At 53.7% G+C, this 19,301-nt stretch overlaps 2 protein-coding genes across 2 annotated transcripts; one reads left to right on the top strand and one right to left on the bottom strand.

Moving 5' to 3' along the window:
* Nucleotides 1-11,326: 11,326 nt before the first annotated feature.
* On the bottom strand, nucleotides 11,327-14,203 carry LOC113888165 (melanoma-associated antigen 9-like). Its single transcript, XM_027535459.1, has 3 exons — nucleotides 13,562-14,203; nucleotides 12,301-12,345; nucleotides 11,327-11,344 (listed from the first exon to the last, which is right to left on the bottom strand). The coding sequence occupies exons 1-3, from the start codon at nucleotides 14,201-14,203 to the stop codon at nucleotides 11,327-11,329; spliced, it is 705 nt and encodes a 234-aa protein (XP_027391260.1).
* Nucleotides 14,204-16,969: 2,766 nt separating this feature from the next.
* LOC113887317 (melanoma-associated antigen 10-like) lies at nucleotides 16,970-18,987 on the top strand. The gene is made up of 3 exons (XM_027534403.1): nucleotides 16,970-16,996; nucleotides 17,750-17,832; nucleotides 18,182-18,987. Exon 3 carries the CDS (start codon nucleotides 18,202-18,204, stop codon nucleotides 18,985-18,987), a length of 786 nt encoding a protein of 261 aa, XP_027390204.1. The 5' UTR covers nucleotides 16,970-16,996; nucleotides 17,750-17,832; nucleotides 18,182-18,201.
* Nucleotides 18,988-19,301: the final 314 nt, after the last annotated feature.

Here is a 19,301-nt window from a genome sequence, read left to right as displayed (position 1 = left end):
ATACACAGGCACTATAAGTTCGAGTATTCCTGGAAGCTATTTCAATACAGGATAGCTAGGAATAACTTGAATGTGTACAGAACTGGTTGGGAGCTCCTAAAATATGTTTCTCGAAATCCAAACTACTTTCTCCTGATTTAATCTCCCCTTAGCCAGATTCCCAATATGCCCATGGTCACTGTATAGCCACCCAATACAAGAGCAAGAGGGATGGTGGCAGCAGAATGGACACAGAGATGCCCTGAGCCAACTGTGGCTAAACCACCTTTCGTTGATTTTACAAACCAGACGACTGGCATATACCATAATGCTAGGGCCTCTTCCAGACCTGGAAATGCCAATGACTCTGAAGCTTAATCTTAAACTTCATTAGCTTTGCTGTTCATCTCTGTCTGGTCCAGAGACTTACAGAAGGGAAACCAAACACTGAGAAAAGGCTTGTGACTCAGACAACAAGGCAGAAGGGAGGAGGGTGTCTAACCAGAAGCAAGGATAAGGCAATCAGGACGAATTCCAGATAACCTGAATGCAAAAGTACCCGGGAGTGGGACTTCCTTGGTGGTCCAGTGGTTAGACTCTTTGCTTCCACTGCAGGGAAATGGGTTCGATCCCTGGCCAGGGAACTAAGATTCCACATGCCTCACATCAGGGCCAAAAGAAATAAGTAAAATTTTAAAAGTCATCTACATTTACTGAGGGTTCAAAAAATTAAAAAACAAAAAAAAAACCTGGGAATGAGTGACTAGCATGTGACCTAAGGAATAGAATGACAGCCTGAGCTGGGACAACACACAAGGACCCAATGTATGGAGCTGTCTTTCCTCCATGGCTGAGGTGAGAAACCAGGCATGATGTTGGGTAGACACTGAGTGGTAGGAAGAGGAAGCAGTTCAGGGAGGCGGGCTTCTTGAGCCAGCATCAGAGAAGAACCATGCTGAGCCAGCACAGAATTAAGTCAAGCAACGCAGAAACCAAAAAGACAAAGACAAAGACAACCCTCTGAGTCTGTCAACACTGAATTCCCGGATGGTACAGTCATAGCATCCAATGTGTGGCGAGTTTGAAAGGACCTCCTATGTCCCATGTTCCAGGCCTCACCCTCTATGGGGACAGGGAGCAGGTCACAAGTGCTAGAGTCAGGACTGGTCCCTGGGGATGGACTCCTGTCTCGCTACCATCCACACCCCACCCACTCTGCAGTGTACCACTCAGAGCCCGCCTTCCTCTTCTCGCAGGGAGAGGCATCCTAGCACTTCAGATGTTTCTACAGGGAGTGGTCCTGCGTCCAATGAGATTACTGACATACTTGCCTTGCTTACCTGCCTTGCACACACTGATGCCTGGGCAGGGCCCATCTCATCACCTGCTGAATCCAGAGTGGTACAGCAGAGTTGATGAGTGCCAAGTGACTCAAAGCCAATAGCCAGCACCTAGTAAGTGTCTCCTCTGGCACAGGCAGCTCTGGGGACAGTACCAAGGTAAGTAGAGTGGGGTCTTTATCCTCAGAGGGCTTGCAGTCTAGCTGGGGTAACAGTGCATGCACACACGCACGCACATGCACACACAAACAGAAACTATTCAAGGTAACTTTCAACCAAAAGAATACTATAGACAGAGTTCTGAAAGGTTCCATGTGAATGTGTGCACACACACACACAGAAACCACCCAAACTAACCTTGTACACACACACACACACACACACACACCAGAAACTGCCCAAGGTAACCTTGCACAAAAAGAGTACTATAGAGAGGGCTTTGGAATGTTGCACACAAACATACACACACACACACACACACACACATACATATCACCCAAAGTATCCTTTCACAAAAAGAGTACTACAGAGAGGCTTCTGGAAGTTGTGGGGAGGAAGGAACAGTCCTGAAGTCAGCCTCAGACGCTTCAGGAGGACACAGGAAGCAAGGAGAGAGGGATCTGCCAAAGCAGCAGTGTGAAGGGCTGGGCACGCTGGGAGCAGGCTGTGGGAGTGGAGGCGAGTCCATGACCATCGGGGAGACAGGGGGAAGTGCTGCTTCGAGGAAGGGAGGAAGGCCCGTGGTGGGGGTCGGAGCCCTGAGAAGTGTGGAGAATGACAGCTGAGCCTGGGCCCAGAACTGTTTTCATTGACCTCATTTGACAGACGGGCAAGATGAGGCCAGAGAGCTGCAGGCACTCGAACACCAAGTTGTGGGAGTCAGGGGTTGCCTTGGGGAAAGGTGTATTTTAGGATTTGTGCTTATGCTACCAGGGTGGCCTGGGTCACAGGGGCCAAAGAACAATTAGTAGTCTGCCCGTGTCATGTCAGCAAAGGCCCTGGGTTTAAGAGAGCTCAGAAAGTACTGGACAAGCAGGGTATTCCTCCAGACACTTCTTCTTAAGGATTCTATCTGAGGCTCCTCTACTCCTAACTGCTGATTTTATGCCAGGGGGAACTGAGTGGGAGAGAGGTGGCTGGAAAAAAAGACTCTCGTGCTTCATCAAAGGTGTGCAAGGAAGGCTTAGGCACGGGCCCTCCACATGTACCTGCGGTGACCCAAATGCTCTGGGGATGTGACGGGAAGGCAATGCACTCTGGATCGGTACCCCAGACACACACTGAGCCCTATGGCCCCCGGCAACCATCCCTGGCATCCCTCCGCAGAGATTCCAGATTCTAGGAGCTGCGCCTTTCTGTCCACCTGTCTGGGGCTTGTCAGCAAGTTCCCCATCTTCTCCACCCTTGTAGACCCAATGCCAGGCACCAAGGAGGTGCTCACACACCAGAGAGTGAGGGGATTAATGAAGGAAAGAAGGTGACCGGTGGCCACTGACAGAGCTATTGATGGACCAGTCGCCATACTCTCAGCGTCTGGAGGAGGGGGCGGTTGGGCACACTCCGTCTGGGCTTCCCAGGTGCCTGATGCTAAAGAAGCCCATTGACAAGTCCTGGGAACACACATCCCCTAGACTGTTCTCTTCACTGACTGACCACCTAAGGAACACCTCTGTGTTTGGATCCAGCCTCCCTGGTGTTCAGTCTCAATTGCTTCCTCAGATGGTGCACATGCCACCTCCACCCCATGGGAAAGTGGTCATCCTTCTTAATGAAGGGCTCGGGCAATGCCACCGAGCACACACTGTTCTCCTGCCATATTCCACAAAGGATACCTGACATTTCAACACACTGGCTACTCTAGCAACTGGGCTTTTGTCTCCTTGCTAAAGTGGGTTCCTCACCTTAGCCATGATGTTACTGAATTGAAACAGACAAAGATTGACAAGCAAAGCCCTATGGTCTGTCAAAGCAGCCGGTCTTCTGGACACACACCAGAGGAGTCTCAACAGAGTGCCGAAGACAGAACACTCTACCAACTCTGAACCTGGAGCACTCAACTCAGCAATGGACAGAAAGGGTGGAGGCCACTTACATGAAGGTATCTTTCTAGATGCCACATCATTAAGATTATCAAGAAAGCACATGGATGCCAGACACACCAACAGCTGTCCACAATTCTGAACCTTCACTTAGACATACAGTGTGGAGACAGGCCTCAGCCAGGGTCTGAAAGCAGGTCACTTGTTTCTGTCAGAAATTCCCTTAGAAAAGTGTCCATTAGCTTACCTTGTGGCTCAGATGGTAAAGAATCTGCCTGCAATGCAGAAGACCCAGGTGTGATCCCTAGGTCGGGAAGATCCCCTGGAGAAAGGAATGGCTATCCACTCCAGTATTCTTGCCTGGGAAATTCCATGGACAGAGAAGCCTGGCAGATTACACTCAGTGGGGTCGCACAGAGTTGGACACAAGTCATCGACTAACACTTTCTGTATGATCCAGACTACAACCAAACCAAAGTGCAACTCTTCTTAACAAAGTGCAACAGCTTCTTAACCCAAATTGTGTTCTTCAGAAAATATTTTACAGATGTTTCAGACACTCACAGTTGAGAAACAAATACTTTCTGTCTCCTTCATATCCCAGGTCAGTTTCCAGATTTGTATAGTTGAAGATGTTGCCCTTAATAGAAACATTCATTCAACAATTTTATGACACAATCAAAGTAACAGTAAGAAGTCCGAACCAAAGGATGTGAAAGGTCAAAGGCAGTCTATGATCATACCCTTGCTTTTCAAAATGCTATCCATGGACCAGACACTTAGGCATCAATTGGGATCTGTTCAGAAGCACAGAACCTCAGGTCCACCTCAACATGTGAATCAGAAGCCACATTCCACAAGATCACTGAGGGATCTGAATGCACACCAAAATCTCAGATCTAGTTTTCAACCTGTGTTCTCTGGCACCTTTTGGGGGCCTCTATGAGGAGTGGGCCAGGAAGAGATTAGGAAGGAGGGGGCTGGGGAGCAGGCCTCGCTTCAGCTGAGCAGCCTGCCTCTGATCTGTTTGGGAGGCTGAACCCCACACCACCTGCCAGCCAGATATCCCATGGACACAAAGGTTGGAGAATCCCTGTTCTGGACCAACCATCTCATTTTCTACATGCACAACTGACAACTTCCAGATAGCATAAGGGAATGTCACCAAGGTCACATTAGAGTCCCTTGAACACTGTTAGAGGATTCTGAAATTTACCAAGTCTGGGAATCAAGAAAAATCTTCATAGGCAGTGTGGCTGGAATAACCTCCCAACTGCAGAAGTAGAAGCAAAGACAGACCCTCAGCCCCAGTGGGAGACATCATGACGTCCAAGGCTGTGCCCTGGAAAAGCCCTGTGTCACGAGCATCATCTTGTGCTACCTGGTTTTCAACAGAGGAGAGACACCCAGAGATAGCAAGTGCCAAGGCTATACAGCACGAGAAGAGCTGATGTCCAAACCCAGGTCCCTGGATCCAAAAGCCCAGGCTCTGGATTATGTCATTCACATCATGAGCACAAATAGGCAGCCCCTCTGTGTGCCCTATGCACTGGCCCAGCCTATGAGCTACATGGACACACATCCACTCAAAAAAGGAGCCATCCACCCTCACGGACCCATGGGATACAAACAATGGGCTTCTGTGCCAATGCCTGAGCTCCTGGTATAAGCTCAAGGCACGGAACATGCAAATTCAGTTGCTATATCTTTGTGGTAATGAGAGTTAAGAATCCATTTTAATATCCATTGCTATGTATCTGACATCTCCATGGCTTGGGAAAGTTAAAAGGATTAAGAAGGTAGAAATGGTCAGAGGAGGAAAAGGAAACAGTATACTTTACAATGTATTACATATTAGGTTTAGCACCTCATTTTTATATTCACACCCTCCAAGCACTGCCTGGAGCTTTCTGCCATGGAAGCTCTTATTGCTAACCACGTTTAATTAAAACTGAAGCTGCAAAAAAAAAAAAAAAAAAAAAAAGACAATCCAATCAAAAAATGGTCAGAACACCTGAATACACATTTCTCCAAAGAAGACACAGATGGCCAAAAGGTACATGAAAAGATGCTCAATGTTCTTAATTATCAGACAAATGCAAATAAAAACTCTAATGAAGTATCATCTTACACTGGAAAGAATGGCCATCATCAAAAAACCTACAAAGACTAAATGCTGGAGAGGGTGCATAGAAAAGGGAACCCTTGTACACTGTTGGTGGAAAAGTAAATTGGTATACTCAATGTGAAGAACAGTATGGAGGTTCCTCAAACAACTACAAACAGAACTACCATATGATCCAGCAATCCCACTCCTGAATATATAACTGGAAAGGAAAAAACTCTAGTTTGAGAAGATACATGCATCCCAATGTTCATTGCAGCACTATTTATAATAGCCAAGATATGGAAGCAATGTAAATGTCCATCAAAAGATAAACAAGATAAAGAAGATGTGGTATACACACACACACACACACACACACACACACACACACACACACACACAGAGGAATACTACTCAGTCATGAAAAATAATGAAGTAATACCATTTGCAGAAACATGAGTGGACATAGAGATTATCATACCGAGTGGAGTATGTCAGAAAGAGAAAGACAGATGTCCTATGATATTAATTATATGTGGAATCTAAAAAGATGATACAAATGAAATTATTTGCAAAGCAGAAACAGACTCAGGGAATAAACTTTTTATTACCAAAGGGGAAAATCAGGGGAAGGGATAAGTTAGGAGTTTGGGATTAACAGATACACTCTACTATGTATAAAAGAGTAGTACTGTGGTGCTGGAGAAGAGTCTTGAGAGTCCCTTGGACAGCAAGGAGACCAAGTCAGTCAATTCTACAGAAATCAACCCTGAACACCCATTGGAAGGACTGAAGCTGAAGCTCCAATATTTTGGCCACCTGATGTGAAGAGCCAACTTACTGGGAAAGACCCTGATGCTGGGAAAGACTGAAGACAGAAGGAAAAGAGGGTGCTAGAGGATGAGATGATTGGATGGCATCACTGACTCAATGGACATGAGTTTGAGCAAAGTCTGGGAGAGAATGAAAGACAGGGAAGCCTGGTATGCTGCAGTCCATGGGGTCACAAAGTTGAACATGACTGAGCGACTGAACAAAAATGTATAAAATACATAATTAAGGTCCTACTGTATAGAACAGGGAACTATAATCAATATATACAATAACCTATAATGGAAAAGAATCTGAAAGTATTTATATAGTGAATCACCTTGATGTACACCAGAAACGATGGGCACAACATTGTTAATCAACTATGTGAAAGTGAGGGAGAGTCACTCAGTGGTGTCCAACTCTTTGTGACGCCATGAACTCTACAATATACAGTTCATGGAATTCCCAGGCCAGAACAATGGAGTGGGTAGCCTTTACCTTCTCCAGGGGATCTTTCCGACCCAGGAATCGAACTGGGGTCTCTTGCATTGCAAGCGGATTCTTTACCAACTGAGTTATGAGGGAAGTCCTGACTATACTTCAATTTAAAAAAAAAAAAAGGTAAGTTGGAAGAGCTGGCCAGCAGATGGCACAACGGGCAAGCAGCACATTACTGTCAAACTCTAGTTTCATTTCAGACGCGAAGCTGGCCCCTTTCCTAAAGCCTCCTCCAGGTGCCATTTGGGAACACTAGGTGGGCAATACAGCAGGCCAAGGCCAGCCTCCCGTATCATCTTGTCTTCACTGCCTGCACTACTCCTTCAAAGGCAGTAAGCGAGGGGCCCACACTGCCAAACTCCTCCTGGCGCTTGAAGCTGCCACAGTTCAGGCCACTGGGGAGCTGGTCTGGGCAAACCTGCACCACGTCTTCCTTCTCTGCACAATGCATCAGCAGCAGCCACTCTGCTCAGCCTGGGGGACACTGGGTGCCACAGGGGGCAAATCAACCTTCTGCCGGGAGCCAGGAGAATCTGGGCCCAACGCCCTCACCTGTGTGTGTGTTTGGTCGCTAAGTTGTGTCCTACTCTTTGTGATCCCATGGACTGCAGCACGCCAGGCTTCCCTGTCCTTCACCATCTCCCAGTTTGCTCAAATTCACGCACTCACCTGGGCGCTCCTCGTGTATCTGCAGCCTGACCCTGTATATGGGATGCACACAAAGCTTTGTCCAATCACTGTCTAACCAAATGACTGAATCAATGAATTCTTCTCAGGCAGAGAGGCAATTTAGAGTTGGTGATGGTATCTAACCATCTCCCGACAATAACTCTCAGAACATAAAGACCTAATGTCATATCTCTAAACCTCTTTCCGGATTCAAGAACAAGAATTGGAGACCTCATCACAAGCCAGGAGAAGTCAGCCTGTGAAGAAGGTGCCCATGCCCAGTTCAACGAGGACAGGCACCAGCTGCCAGAGCCACTCATCCTGGAAAGAGCCATGCCGGTCGCCTGACTCACCTGTGCACCCCTCGTCTATCTGCTGCCTGACCCTGTGTATGGGAGGCACACAAAGCTTTGTCCAATCACTGTCTAACCAAATGACTGAATCAATGAATTCTTCTCAGGCAGAGAGGCCATGGCTTGCCTTTAAAACTGCAAGTGAGAGCATTGATCAACTGTACACAGGGCAAAGGCCAGATGACTCAGAGTCGCCCCTGAGTGGGACCCAGGCTAGTCTCTCAGGCCCTTTCCCATGACCTTGATCCAGCTACACACCTGGGCTCAGTTCCCTCCATGGGTCTGACCCTTCTGGGGGCCCTTCCCCCATTTCCCAGCCAAGGAGACCCTCTTCACTATGAGACCCAGCCCAGATGACACTCCCATCTAAAAAGCCCTTGATGTGAGTCAGTGGTTGGTTCCCCACTCTTTATCCTCCCCAACCTCTGCCTCGTTTCAGGCTCTGCACTTTACAGATCTGCCTGGAAGATGTGCTCCAGCCTCCCCACCCCCCAGCCCTGAGTGATGCAGGGGTGAGTGGACACCTGATGTCCTGTACAGTGGAGGAGCCTCTTGCAGGATGGGTGTCTTGGAATTGAATGCACTTTGCCTCGTGAAGTCTGGCACCCAGACCTGCCCTCTCCCATCAGGCTGTGCTTACACCAGGTCTAGCTGATGGCCAGGTGGCCAGTGCACTGGAAGCAGTTGTCCTGCCCAACCCAGCAGTTGTCTGATGCGAAAGATGCCAAGAGCCCCTCCCACCAGGCTGCGAGCAGGGCAGAGCGTGGCGCCACCCAGGCAAAGCCCTTGGCGTCCTGTGTGTACACACGGCCACCGCTCAGGCACCAATTCCTTTTGTCAGTTCTCCTGCTCGGTCAGTAGTGATCATGGGCCTCAGGAACTGTGAGGGCCCGACCACCAGGGCCCACTGTGGACACTTTCAATGCCTGTCTGTGCTCTGCACCTCCCGACGGACTGGCAGGAACAGTCAGGTAAACACTGCAGGTGAAGGGATGCCCTGCCCACCTCTGCCTGCTCCCTGTCCCCTTGGTGGTGAGTCCCCAGCCAGCCTCTGGCACCAACTCCCCCCCACCCCACCCCCGGGAATAGCCTCATGAAGGACCCATCCCGAGGAGGCTGGCTCTGGAGTGGTCTGAGGAGAGGTGGTGAGATGAGGCCTTGGTACGGGTTTGACATCCCCTGCCCCACTGATTATGAGGACCCATCCTGTGCGCTCAGCCCTGGGCTCAAGGCCACAGCCCAGCTGCTAGAACTTTCATTGGGCTGGCAGTGGGAGGGGAATTCTCTGGCAAGTGAGAAGATCCAGGAGTGTTGGACAAGGGGGAAATAGAGGGAAGTGACTTCTTTGCTCTGCTGTCCACAGGGGGCTGAGCAGCTCAGGGTGAAGAACAGTGAGAACTGGGGGCGGGGGAGCCAGGGTCTCCCCGGTATCTGACAAAGCTTCAGACAGTGGACAAACATCAGCCCAGGATTCTACAGGATTGGCTGAACTTCAAAGACACTGAACGTTCCACTAAGGCAGGCCTGACCCACTGGCATCAAAGGTCCTCTTGGGAAAACCTGCATCCCTGACATGAAGGCCAGGGAGACTGGGAGGCAGGCCCCTGAAGACCAGGACTACCCAGACATCTCTGAACTTCTGAACCTACAGCAGCAGCCCATCCCCCCACCGGATAAAGAGCTGGTGCCCTCCCACCCCCACCCGCAAGGGAGCAAACGGGACTGGAGCCCTCCCTCCCAGGAAGCAGGGGAGCTCACCGCCCCAAGGTGTGGCAGGACCCACAGCACTACCAGCAGGAGAACCAAGGAACCATGAGAAGAGGTGGTCACCTACTGCTCGGCCACCAAGCAGAGCAAAGTCACCACACAACACAGGCCAGGCTCGCCGGGCCTCATGATGGAGGAGACGGACGACACTCCTCACTCCCTGTCCCCACTGCCCAGGGACTGCAGCAGAGTTTGCAGGGTCGCACTGAGTGGCCAGGAGCCAGGGGCCATGATGAGGGCTGCTGCCCCCTAGAAGACCAGACCCACAGAGCGGGGCAGGTGGTCAGTACATGGCCTCCTGGGGGCTCAATGGATGGGCAACGGATTAAGGTAGGCTCCACAATGACACTGAGGCCAAGGGCAGCCACCCCAGTAAACAGGTCAAGATCCCTCATCCAGGTTCGGCCCCCAAGCCAATTCTCAGATCTCGAACTGAGGAACAGGGATAGGGTGGGCCTCCGGGGGAAGGACGCTGCAGCACCACAGCAAACAAGGGAATGACCCCAGCCCTTCCCAAAGGGACCTCAGGCTCTTGGTCAGTGACCCTATGTAGGGAGGTGGGACCTTCAGAGGGGTGGATGTTGCCAGACACAGGGTCAACTTGACAATGACGTGACAGACTAGTTAACTCTGACTCTGCAGTCAGTTTGGGAGGACCCCCTGGGCTGAGCTTTCTGAGTGGAGGGGGTCAAAGGGCAAGGGACACAAGGCCAGTCCCAAGGAATCATCAGTCGGTCTTGAGCTGGGAGAGTCTGGAATGCAGTATCCCCCAGAGCCACGTGCAGGGCTTAGTGAGACCTGGGCGAACATGTGATATGAGTGAAAGATGGTAAGGCCAAATGGAAACCCTGTGTAAATTCCAGTGAGTAAAAGAAATACACAGAAAAAGAGGAGGGGATACATGTCCCACTGATGAACTGGAGAACCTTCTCACCTCTGGTGGCGCCTCATGGACATTCTCTGCTCCTGACTCCTCACACCCTCTCTGTGCTTAGCCAAGTTACCATGGTGTGCACGCAAGTACTCATAGGGTAGCCAGATGGGTCTCCTGCCCAGAGCATAAGAGTCCATTCACTGAAGTCTTCCCACCATGGGTATGGGATGGCAATGTGCCCTCCAGACCGCCCTCCCTGCTCCTTGATCTCAGAAACAAAACAGCTGGACCTATTCAGTGGGCTGCAGCCTGGTGTCCAGAAGCCCCATCCAGTGCTGGGGGGCCTGGCGCCCGGGTCGTGGCCAACCTGTCCAGATGGAGGACAGTGAAGAGCACATTGTCCCCAGAGTGATGGAGTGATGGAGACATGCAAACCAGCATCTCCCGATCCCGGGTCAGATGCGATAAAAAGGCCTGTGATGTGAATGTGAGCGGGGCAGTGCCAGAGGCTCACATAAACTCCCGAGGTCCCCCTGGGCGGTGCCCCATCCCCTGGGCAGGGAGCAGCGGCAACAAAGTGGACACCTATGTCCTCTCAAGGAACTGCAGTGAAACTGAGATGAAATCAGAAATGCGGTTGGTTCTCAGGCTGGCCCCTCGATCTGGGCTGCATGGAGAGGGGCAGAGCCAACAGGAGCTGCCCCGGGGACAGAGGGGAAGGCTGGTTGATGTCCCAGAGCTACACGGTTGCTCCTGGGCTTGTCCTGTGGGAGTCCAAGGCCTGGAACTGAAGCTAGGCAGCGACCAAGGGACTGACATGGATGTGAAGGAGCCCTCTCTCACAGGCAGAGTGCTGGATGCCAGGGCAGTGTCTCCTTGAGGAGTGCTCACCCCAGGTGCCAAGCCTGGGGGTGGATGGCGGCCCCCAGTGGGAGGGTCTGAGGGACACGCACCGACCTCTGGGGCACTTACAGCTCCAAGAGACCGGGTGAATACTGAGTCTGCCACTAGCCTGCAAACAGAAGAGGATGAATCTGAAACACAACCAACCAGGGCGGGATGAGCACCCAGAGCCAAAAGAAGTGCCCAAAACTCAGCACACAGAGGACACACAGCTCAGTGGAGAGATGGGCAACAGGCATTTCAGAGAGGAAACCACATCGGCCAAGGAGAACACGAGGGAAACCGAGAATCTGGGTCGAGCTTGTTCCAGGTCAGTGCTGCCCTCAAACACACAGCAGGAGCAACGTGGAACCCTCACCAAGCCTCAGAGACCCAGGTGGGGTGGGAGGCAGCACTCCCTGTGGCTCAGTCCCCACATCTGGGCACGTGAGGAGAGCTGGGGCCAGCAGCAGGGAAGGGACTGCTGCTGCTACTGCTAAGTCACTTCAGTCGTGTCCGACTCTGTGTGATCCCATAGACAGGGAAGGGACAGGTGCAGAGAAATGCCACGGAGCAGGTCCTCACAGCTGCCCCATCAGCAGCCACATGTCATAGGTCTCCAGTTCACTGGGCAAAGTCTACTTCAAAACCAGGATTTGGGAGGAACAGCAGCAGCCCACCAACCATTCACAGGACCCTCACTCATTTTCTGAAACCACTACCAGGAGATTCTGGGGTGTCTGGAGGCTGCTGGAGCAGGGTGCCAGCATGAGGGAGTTGGATCTGGTGACCACTCCGGGTCCTGGCAGTGCTGAGGCCTCAAATCCAGGAGGCAGCCTCTGCCCCTCAACTTGTGGCTGGGAGGCTTCTGCAAGGAGAAAGCAGGCTGCACACTGGAAGGGAAAGCACTGCTCTGCTGACTCAACATTCCCACAGCACCAGTGAGACACCGATCCTGCCTTCCTGGGACTCAGCTAACCTCGGGGGTGGGGGGCGGTCCAGACTTGTGCACAGCAGCCACAGCCTGGGAGGAAGAGGGGGGAAAAGGCAGGCTGCAGGAAGACACAGGGCGCCCCAGAACTCCCAGATGAGAGCACCTGACACTCGGGCGGACGGAGAAAGGATGTTATGGTCCTGCCTGGAAGGAGGACAGTAGGTGGTCAGGACAAGAGGAGCGGTGGTCCAGGGGCAGAACTGCATGAGAAAGTGTTGGGTCCCGGATGAGCTCTGTGCACAGTGCATGGCCAGCACAGCCACCCAGAGTGCTGGGCGATGAGGAAGGAGACCTAGGACCACCGGAAGCCCCACCAGGGCACCATGGACACGTTGGGGCTGAAACAGGAGAGGGTTCGGCTATGCTTTCCATCCGGGGCAGATGAGGACAGATGTGCATGCAGGGTGACACAGAACCATGGCATATGAAACACCGGTGGGAGGAGGAGAGACAGGAGGGGTTCAGGCTGGTGGGGGCACCTAGGCTGACAGCACTGGCCCCAGGCCATGCAGTCTGAGCTCAGATAGTAGCATCGGGGACAGGAAGAGGAGCATTTACTCTGATCAGGCAGTTGGGAGGCAGGGACACAGCAGGGACGGTGGCAGTCAAGAGCAGAGTTAGGTGGCTGTCCTGGGTGGGCTGAGCCCCCAGATGAGAGGAAGAGGTTCGGGCCCTGTGGGGCAGGTTGTCTTGGGGGCCCGGATCTGGGTTCTCGGGTTGGTCCCACCACTTCTCCAAAGCTTCCTCTGAATCCACATTTGGATCTGGGTGACATCAGGGGGGTGCCCTGCTGTGGGCTCTCCATCAGTGGATGGGGCGAGTGGGGCTGCACATGGCTTGTTGGAACTCTGACTATCCATGGAGCCAGTCTAGTTCAGGAGCATTCTCTACCCAAGCAGTGAATGGTCAGGGCAGAAGGGCCTCAGAGCAGGGTGGTAGTGCCCAATAAATACTGTCTGGAGATTCTAGAATCTGGGTCGTGGGCCAGGCAGCCAATTAAGTGGTCCGCTTCCTTACTTGTCTCATGATGTCACAGAGGTGATGTGGAGAGGCAGCCCTGGCCCAGTGTGGGGGAGGGGGTCTGGGGACAGAGATGTGATCCCCAGCTTGTCTCTTGTCTGAAAGTACAGAAAAGTATGTTTCAGGTTGCCTGCAAAGGCTCCCATCTGCTGCCATGCGCCTTGTTTCAGGGGGCCAGGCCCTAGATGAGTTGACAAACATGCCCCTGGCTCCACCCCTACCCTACCAAATACCAAGGCTCTGGGTATCCCTCTTGCACCCACACTTGGGTCAGCAGCTCTCTGGGCTCCCCAAAGACACAGTGCGCACTCCCAACATACACCCCCATCCTGCTGAGTGCTCCCAAGACTGCCTCCTCAGGGGCCAGGTCTTCATTCTGCATGATCAGGCTGAGGACCAGCACCAGGAGGCTGGCCTTGGGCAGGCTCTGCCCACTGCTCAGCATCTCATCACAGGTGAGGCCCAGGGTGGGGACCATGATGTAGGTGTGCTCCCCGGGGTCCAACTCCTTCACCTCCATGCCAATGACCACCTGTAGGCACTCTGAGGCTTGACTGAAGACCACCAGGAAGTGCTCCTGGTTATCCTTGAGGACCTTCTTCAGCATTTCCGCTTGGGAGGTCAGCTGTTTGGCCAGATACTTGAGGAGAAAGAACTTCATCAGGTTAGCCACCATCTCATTCAGAGCTTCCTGGGGCAAGGCCTCTGCAAGGGCGGAGCAGGAGACTGTGGGGGAGGAGGCTGAGGGGGATGCAGCCTCCCCCGCCTCAGCCCCAAAGAGCTGTGCCTCCACAGGGCCCTGGGCCTTGCCTGGGTCCTGAAGGTCTTCCTCGAGCTTGCTCAGCTCAATCATCTCGACCATGAGCATGATGCCTGTGATCAAACCACAGAGTGAGGCATGGCGGCAAATGGGGACAGATGAGGACCACAGGCCTGGATGGTGGATAGAGGGGCTGTGAATGGCCTCACCTGAGAACTGCACCCTGGGCAGCCACAGGCCACTTGCAGGTCTCCTCTTGAAAGGTGCTCTCAGACCTCACAGGGGCATGCCTCTGGAATGGCCAGTCCCCTGGCTATCTGAAGGAGGAAGTGAGGTGGCTCCCTAGGGTGTGGTCAGCACAGCCCGAGATTTCTGGGACTGACAAGGTAAGGGGATTAGGCCCTTGTGGGGCCCCCTCTGTTCTGGGATGGGGAGCCCTTGGTGTACACTCAGGGCACCCTCCTCACCTTGACTCCTGGCACTGCCTGGACCTCCTCTGCTCTCCGAACTCAGGACCTGGGCCTCAGATGTCTGCCTTCGCCTCCTGGTTCCTGCAGCTCCTGTGAGAGAAATGGAGGGGGCACCTCGGTGGTATCCTGTGGCACAGCCCTGAGCATTCTCTGACGGTACGAGGGGTGGACTCTGTGAGGTCCCTTCAGTTGTGTGGTGGGAGGTCCCCTCAGGGCTCCCTTGTAGTGCTCACCTTTCCCCCAGCACAACCTGGTCCCTCCCCTCTGGGGGCCTTCAGGAAAACTCAGAACAAGACCTAAGACTGAACAGAAAGCGCTGAGGGGCCCCACATGTGGCAGCACCTGCCCAGGGTCTCCTGCAGCTTCTAGGCTGGGGAGATGTTCGGTCCTCAGCTCCTACTCATGTCCTGCCTGGCCTCCCAGCACTGACCACAGGGGCGGGGGTCTGCTCAGTCCTCCATTGGGGTTGGAGAGTCCAGCTTCTGCTGACCTGAAGCCTGCGCCCTCTGCTTGAAAAACCTGACCTCCCGAGGTCCCTAAGCCAGAGGTCAAGAAACTGCTCACCCCACTCTGGGCCGTCCAAGACCCTCTTGCAAGGGCCAAGATCCCTCCCTGTTGGGGTCTAAGCACCTCAGTCCTTCTTTGCATGGAGCCTAGACTCCAGACAAGACCTGGAAGTGTACTGTCTGCCATTTGCAGGTTCCGTTGCTATCAGCAGGTCCCCAGTCTCTCTGACAGGGATGTCAGGCAATGCGGCACAAGGACGTCCTGCCCGGGGACTACCAGGGTTGCCTCTGGTCTGAGATCTGGCTACCCTCAGCCCTCCCTCAGGGTCCTCACCTTGACTTCTGGTAGGACCTGGGCTCTGTCCTCTCCCCACCGTAGTCCCTGCTCCTCACACCAGGTCCCCAGTCTCACAGAACTGGATGTCAGGAAATCAGGACAGACCTAGTGTGCTCTTCTCACCCTGAGGGCTCCCAGGGCTGATGGAAGGGACAGGGATCTGTGGGGTTCCATCAGCCTTACCTTGGGATCCCTAGAATCTCCACTTGAGGTCCCTTCATTCTTCCCTCAGGGACCTCACCTTATCTCCAGGTACGACTTCAGATTCTTTCCTCTCCCCTCCCCTACTAATGCCCCAACCCTCATACCAGGACCCCAGTCTTTCTGAGATTCGGATGTCAGTAAGTCTGCTCTCTATACTAGGACACCAGTCTGAAATCCGGATTTAAGAAGTCAGACCCCTGTACCAGGTTCCCCAGTCTCTCTGAGACCCAGATGTCAGGAAATGCAGCATGTGCTCATCTGCCCTATATCCTCCCAGAGCCCACTGTGCTCTTGGGTCCAGGGTCCCCTAAATCCTCCCTCAGAGTCCTCACCTTGACTCTCAAAAGAACTAAGATCTTTCCCTCTGCCCATCTGAGGCCCTGCCCCTTCTGCTGCTGCTTCTGCTAAGTCACTTCAGTCGTGTCCGACTCTGTGCGACCCCATAGATGGCAGCCCACCAGGCTCCCCCGTCCCTGGGATTCTCCAGGCAAGAACACTGGAGTGGGTTGCCATTTCCTTCTCCAATGCATGAAAGTGAAAAGTGAAAGTGAAGTCGCTCAGTCGTGTCCAACTCTTAGCGACCCCATGGACTGCAGCTTACCAAGCTAATGTCTCTGAGACACAGATGCGGAAGTCAGAACAGGCTGCCAAGTGCTCATCCTACCACCAGGGCGGCCCAGGGCTGACAGCAGGGTCAGGGGTCTGTGGGGTTCTTTATATCCTCCCTCAGGGACCTCATCTTGATCTCTGGCAGATCTGGGGATGCCCCTTGTGTTGACCAGAGGTGGGACCCTCACATCAAGGCTCAGGGAGCACAGAGGGTGGATGAGCACATGCTGCATTTCCTGACATCTGGGTCTCAGACAAACTGAGGATCTGAGAAAGGGGGTGTAGCCTCAGGTGAGCCGAAGGAAGAAGCCCAACTCCTTCAGGGTTTCAATTTGAGGACCCTGAGGGGCGACTGAGGGGACCCTGGACCCCAATCAGAGGAGACCTCAGAGAAGCCTGTAGCTGCTGTTGGTCCTTGGCCGCCCTGGGATATGATGAGCCCAAAGTGCGTGGTCGCACTTCCTGACATCCGGGTCTCTGACTGGAGACCTCGCATATGGGGCGGGGCCTCAGGGGGGCCGATTCCCAGGTCCTGGAAGGTTGAAGACCCTGAGGACCCTGAGGAGGGACTAGAGGACCCTGGACCCCTAATCAGAGGAGACCTCAGAGAAGCCCGTCTCTGTTGTCAGTCCAGGGCAACCGTGCGGGCAGGATGAGCGCAACAGGCATGCGCTGACCTCCTGACATCCGGGTCCTCAAGAGACTGGGGTCCTGGTATAAGGGGCGGGGCTTCAGTTGCGGAGAGGTGAGAATCCAGGTCCTGCACGGAGGCAAGGTGAGGTACCTGCAGGAGGACTGGGGGGACCCTGAGTGAGGACCGACAGAACCCCACAGATCCCCACCCCTGTAGTTGGCCCTGGGAGACTTTGCGGTGAGAGCACACTCGGCCTGTCTGACTTCATAACATGCGAGTCTTAGAGCGACTGGAGGTCTTGTGAAAGTGGCGAGGTCTCAAAATGGCGGACGGGACAGCCCTGGGTGCTGCCTGGAGTCCAGGCTCCATGCAAGGAAGGACTGAGGCGGTTAGACCCCAACAGGGAGGGATCTTGACCCTTACAAGAGGGTCTTGGAGGGCCCAGAGTGGGGTGAGCAGGGTGAGCAGTTTCTTGACCTCTGGCTTAGGGACCTCGGGAGGTGAGGTTTTACAGGCGGAGGCTTCAGGTTGGCAGAGGCTGGACTGAGCAGACCCCCTCCCCTGTGGTCAGTGCTGGGAGGCCAGGCAGGACATGAGGAGGAGCTGAACCGAGCATCTCCCTAGCCTAGGACCCGTGCGAGGCCCTGGGCAGGTGCGGCCACATGTGGGGCCCCTCAGCACTTTCTGTTCGGGCTTGTGTCTTGTTCTGTGTTTCCTTCTACTCCTCCAAAGGGGACGGGACGGTCCAGGCCATACCAGGAGAAAGGTGAGCAATACAAGGGACCCACCACACAACTGGGTGTACTCACAGAGTCCACCCCCTCCTACCAGCACAGAAGGCCCAGGGCTGTGCCACAGTACAGCCCTTAGCTGTCACCTCCATTTCTCTCACAGGAGCTCCAGGAACCAGGAGGCGAAACCAGAGGTCTGAAGCCTGTGTTCTGAGTTCAGAGAGCAGAGGAGGTCCAGGAATCAAGGTGAGCGGGTGCCCTGAAGTGAACCAGAGGCTCCCTATCCCAGAACAGAGGGGGGCCCCAGAAGGCCCCAATTCCTCCCAGTTTATTGGCCCTGGAAATCTCGGGCTGTGCTGACCGCACCCTGGGGAGCCACCTCACTTCCTCTTTCGGGTATCCAGGGGACTGGCCTCCCAGGAGGAGCACTCCTGTGAGGTCTGAGGGCACCCCTCAAGGGGAGACCTGTAAGTGGCCTGTGTCATACCATCCAGGATGTGTTTCTTAGCCGAGGCCGCTCACACCTCCTGTCTCCCCGAGGCCCTTGGTCCCCATCTGTACCTCTGCCTCATTTCCATATCTTGTTCAACCTCAGGCATTGTGCTCGTGGTCAAGATGAGTGCACTCAGCAAACCCGAGGAAGACCTTCAAGACCCAGGCGAGGCCCAGGGCCCTGTAGAGGCGCAGCCCTTGGGGGCTGAGGTGGGGGAGGCTGCATCCCACTTGGCCTCCTACCACCCAGCATCCTCCTCCACTCCTGTGGAGGCCTTGCCCCAAGAAATTCTGGATGAGATGAAGGCTAACCTTATGAAGTTCCTGCTCCTCAAGTATCGAGCCAAGAAGCTGACCTCCCCAGCAGAAATGCTGAATAAGGTCTTCAGGGATAACCAGGAGTACTTCCCGGTGGTCTTCAGTCAAGCCTTAGAGTGCCTGCAGGTGGTCTTTGGTGTGGAGGTGAAGGAGGTGGATCCCACAGAGCACCTCTATGTCATGGTCCCGACACTGGGCCTCACCTGCGATGAGATGCTGAGCGATGGGCAGGGCCTGCCCAAGGCCGGCCTCCTGGTGCTGGTCCTCAGCGTGATCATGTGGAGTGGAGACCCGGCCCCTGCGGAGGTGGTCTGGGGAGCACTCAGCAGGATGGGGATGTATGTTGGGAGGGAGCACTGCATCTTTGGGGAGCCCAGGGAGCTGCTGACCCAAGTGTGGGTGCGGGAGGGGTACCTAGAGTACCGGCAGGTGCCTGACAGTGATCCTGCTCGCTATGAGTTCCTGTGGGGTCCCCGGGCCTATGCGGAGACCAGCAAACAGCAAGTCATGGCATTTGTGCTCAGGGTCAGACAAAGGGCTTTGAGGGCCTTCCCACTCCTGTCTGAAGAGGCTGCAAGGGAGGAGGAATAGGGGGCCTGAGCCAGAGCAGCAGCCAGGTTGATCCTTCCCTCTGTGATTGAAGAGGGAGTAGTCAGCCTTCAGTCAGAAGTGAGGGCCAGTTGGGAGAACCAGTGTGTGTAGCGTCTTTGGTTGCTGTTCTCTATGATGACATGGGGATTCATCTCTGTTTTCTTTAGAAATTTTTCAAAGTTTGGTTTCAGAGAAGGCTAAAGAAACTTCAGTATCTTAGCTTGGTGAATGATACTGAACCCAGTGTAGTTTTGGTCACCCAGTTCAAAAACAAGAGTTTTGCTGTTTTGTAAAAGAGATTGGGAAGTCTTCCA

This window comes from Bos indicus x Bos taurus, chromosome X, assembly GCF_003369695.1.
Source record: "Bos indicus x Bos taurus breed Angus x Brahman F1 hybrid chromosome X, Bos_hybrid_MaternalHap_v2.0, whole genome shotgun sequence".
Lineage (NCBI taxonomy): Eukaryota > Metazoa > Chordata > Mammalia > Artiodactyla > Bovidae > Bos > Bos indicus x Bos taurus.
This window is presented reverse-complemented; position numbering and strand designations above follow the sequence as displayed.

Coding starts and splice junctions, on each gene's coding strand:
- LOC113887317 (XM_027534403.1), top strand. CDS start 18,202: ATGAGTGCACTCAGCAAACCCGAGGAAGACCTTCAAGACCCAGGCGAG.
- LOC113888165 (XM_027535459.1), bottom strand. CDS start 14,203: ATGCTCATGGTCGAGATGATTGAGCTGAGCAAGCTCGAGGAAGACCTT. Junction 12,346..13,561: donor ACCCAGAGCCTTGGTATTTG/GTAGGGTAGGGG, acceptor TCTTCCTCCCAG/GCTGTGGCTGCTGTGCACAA.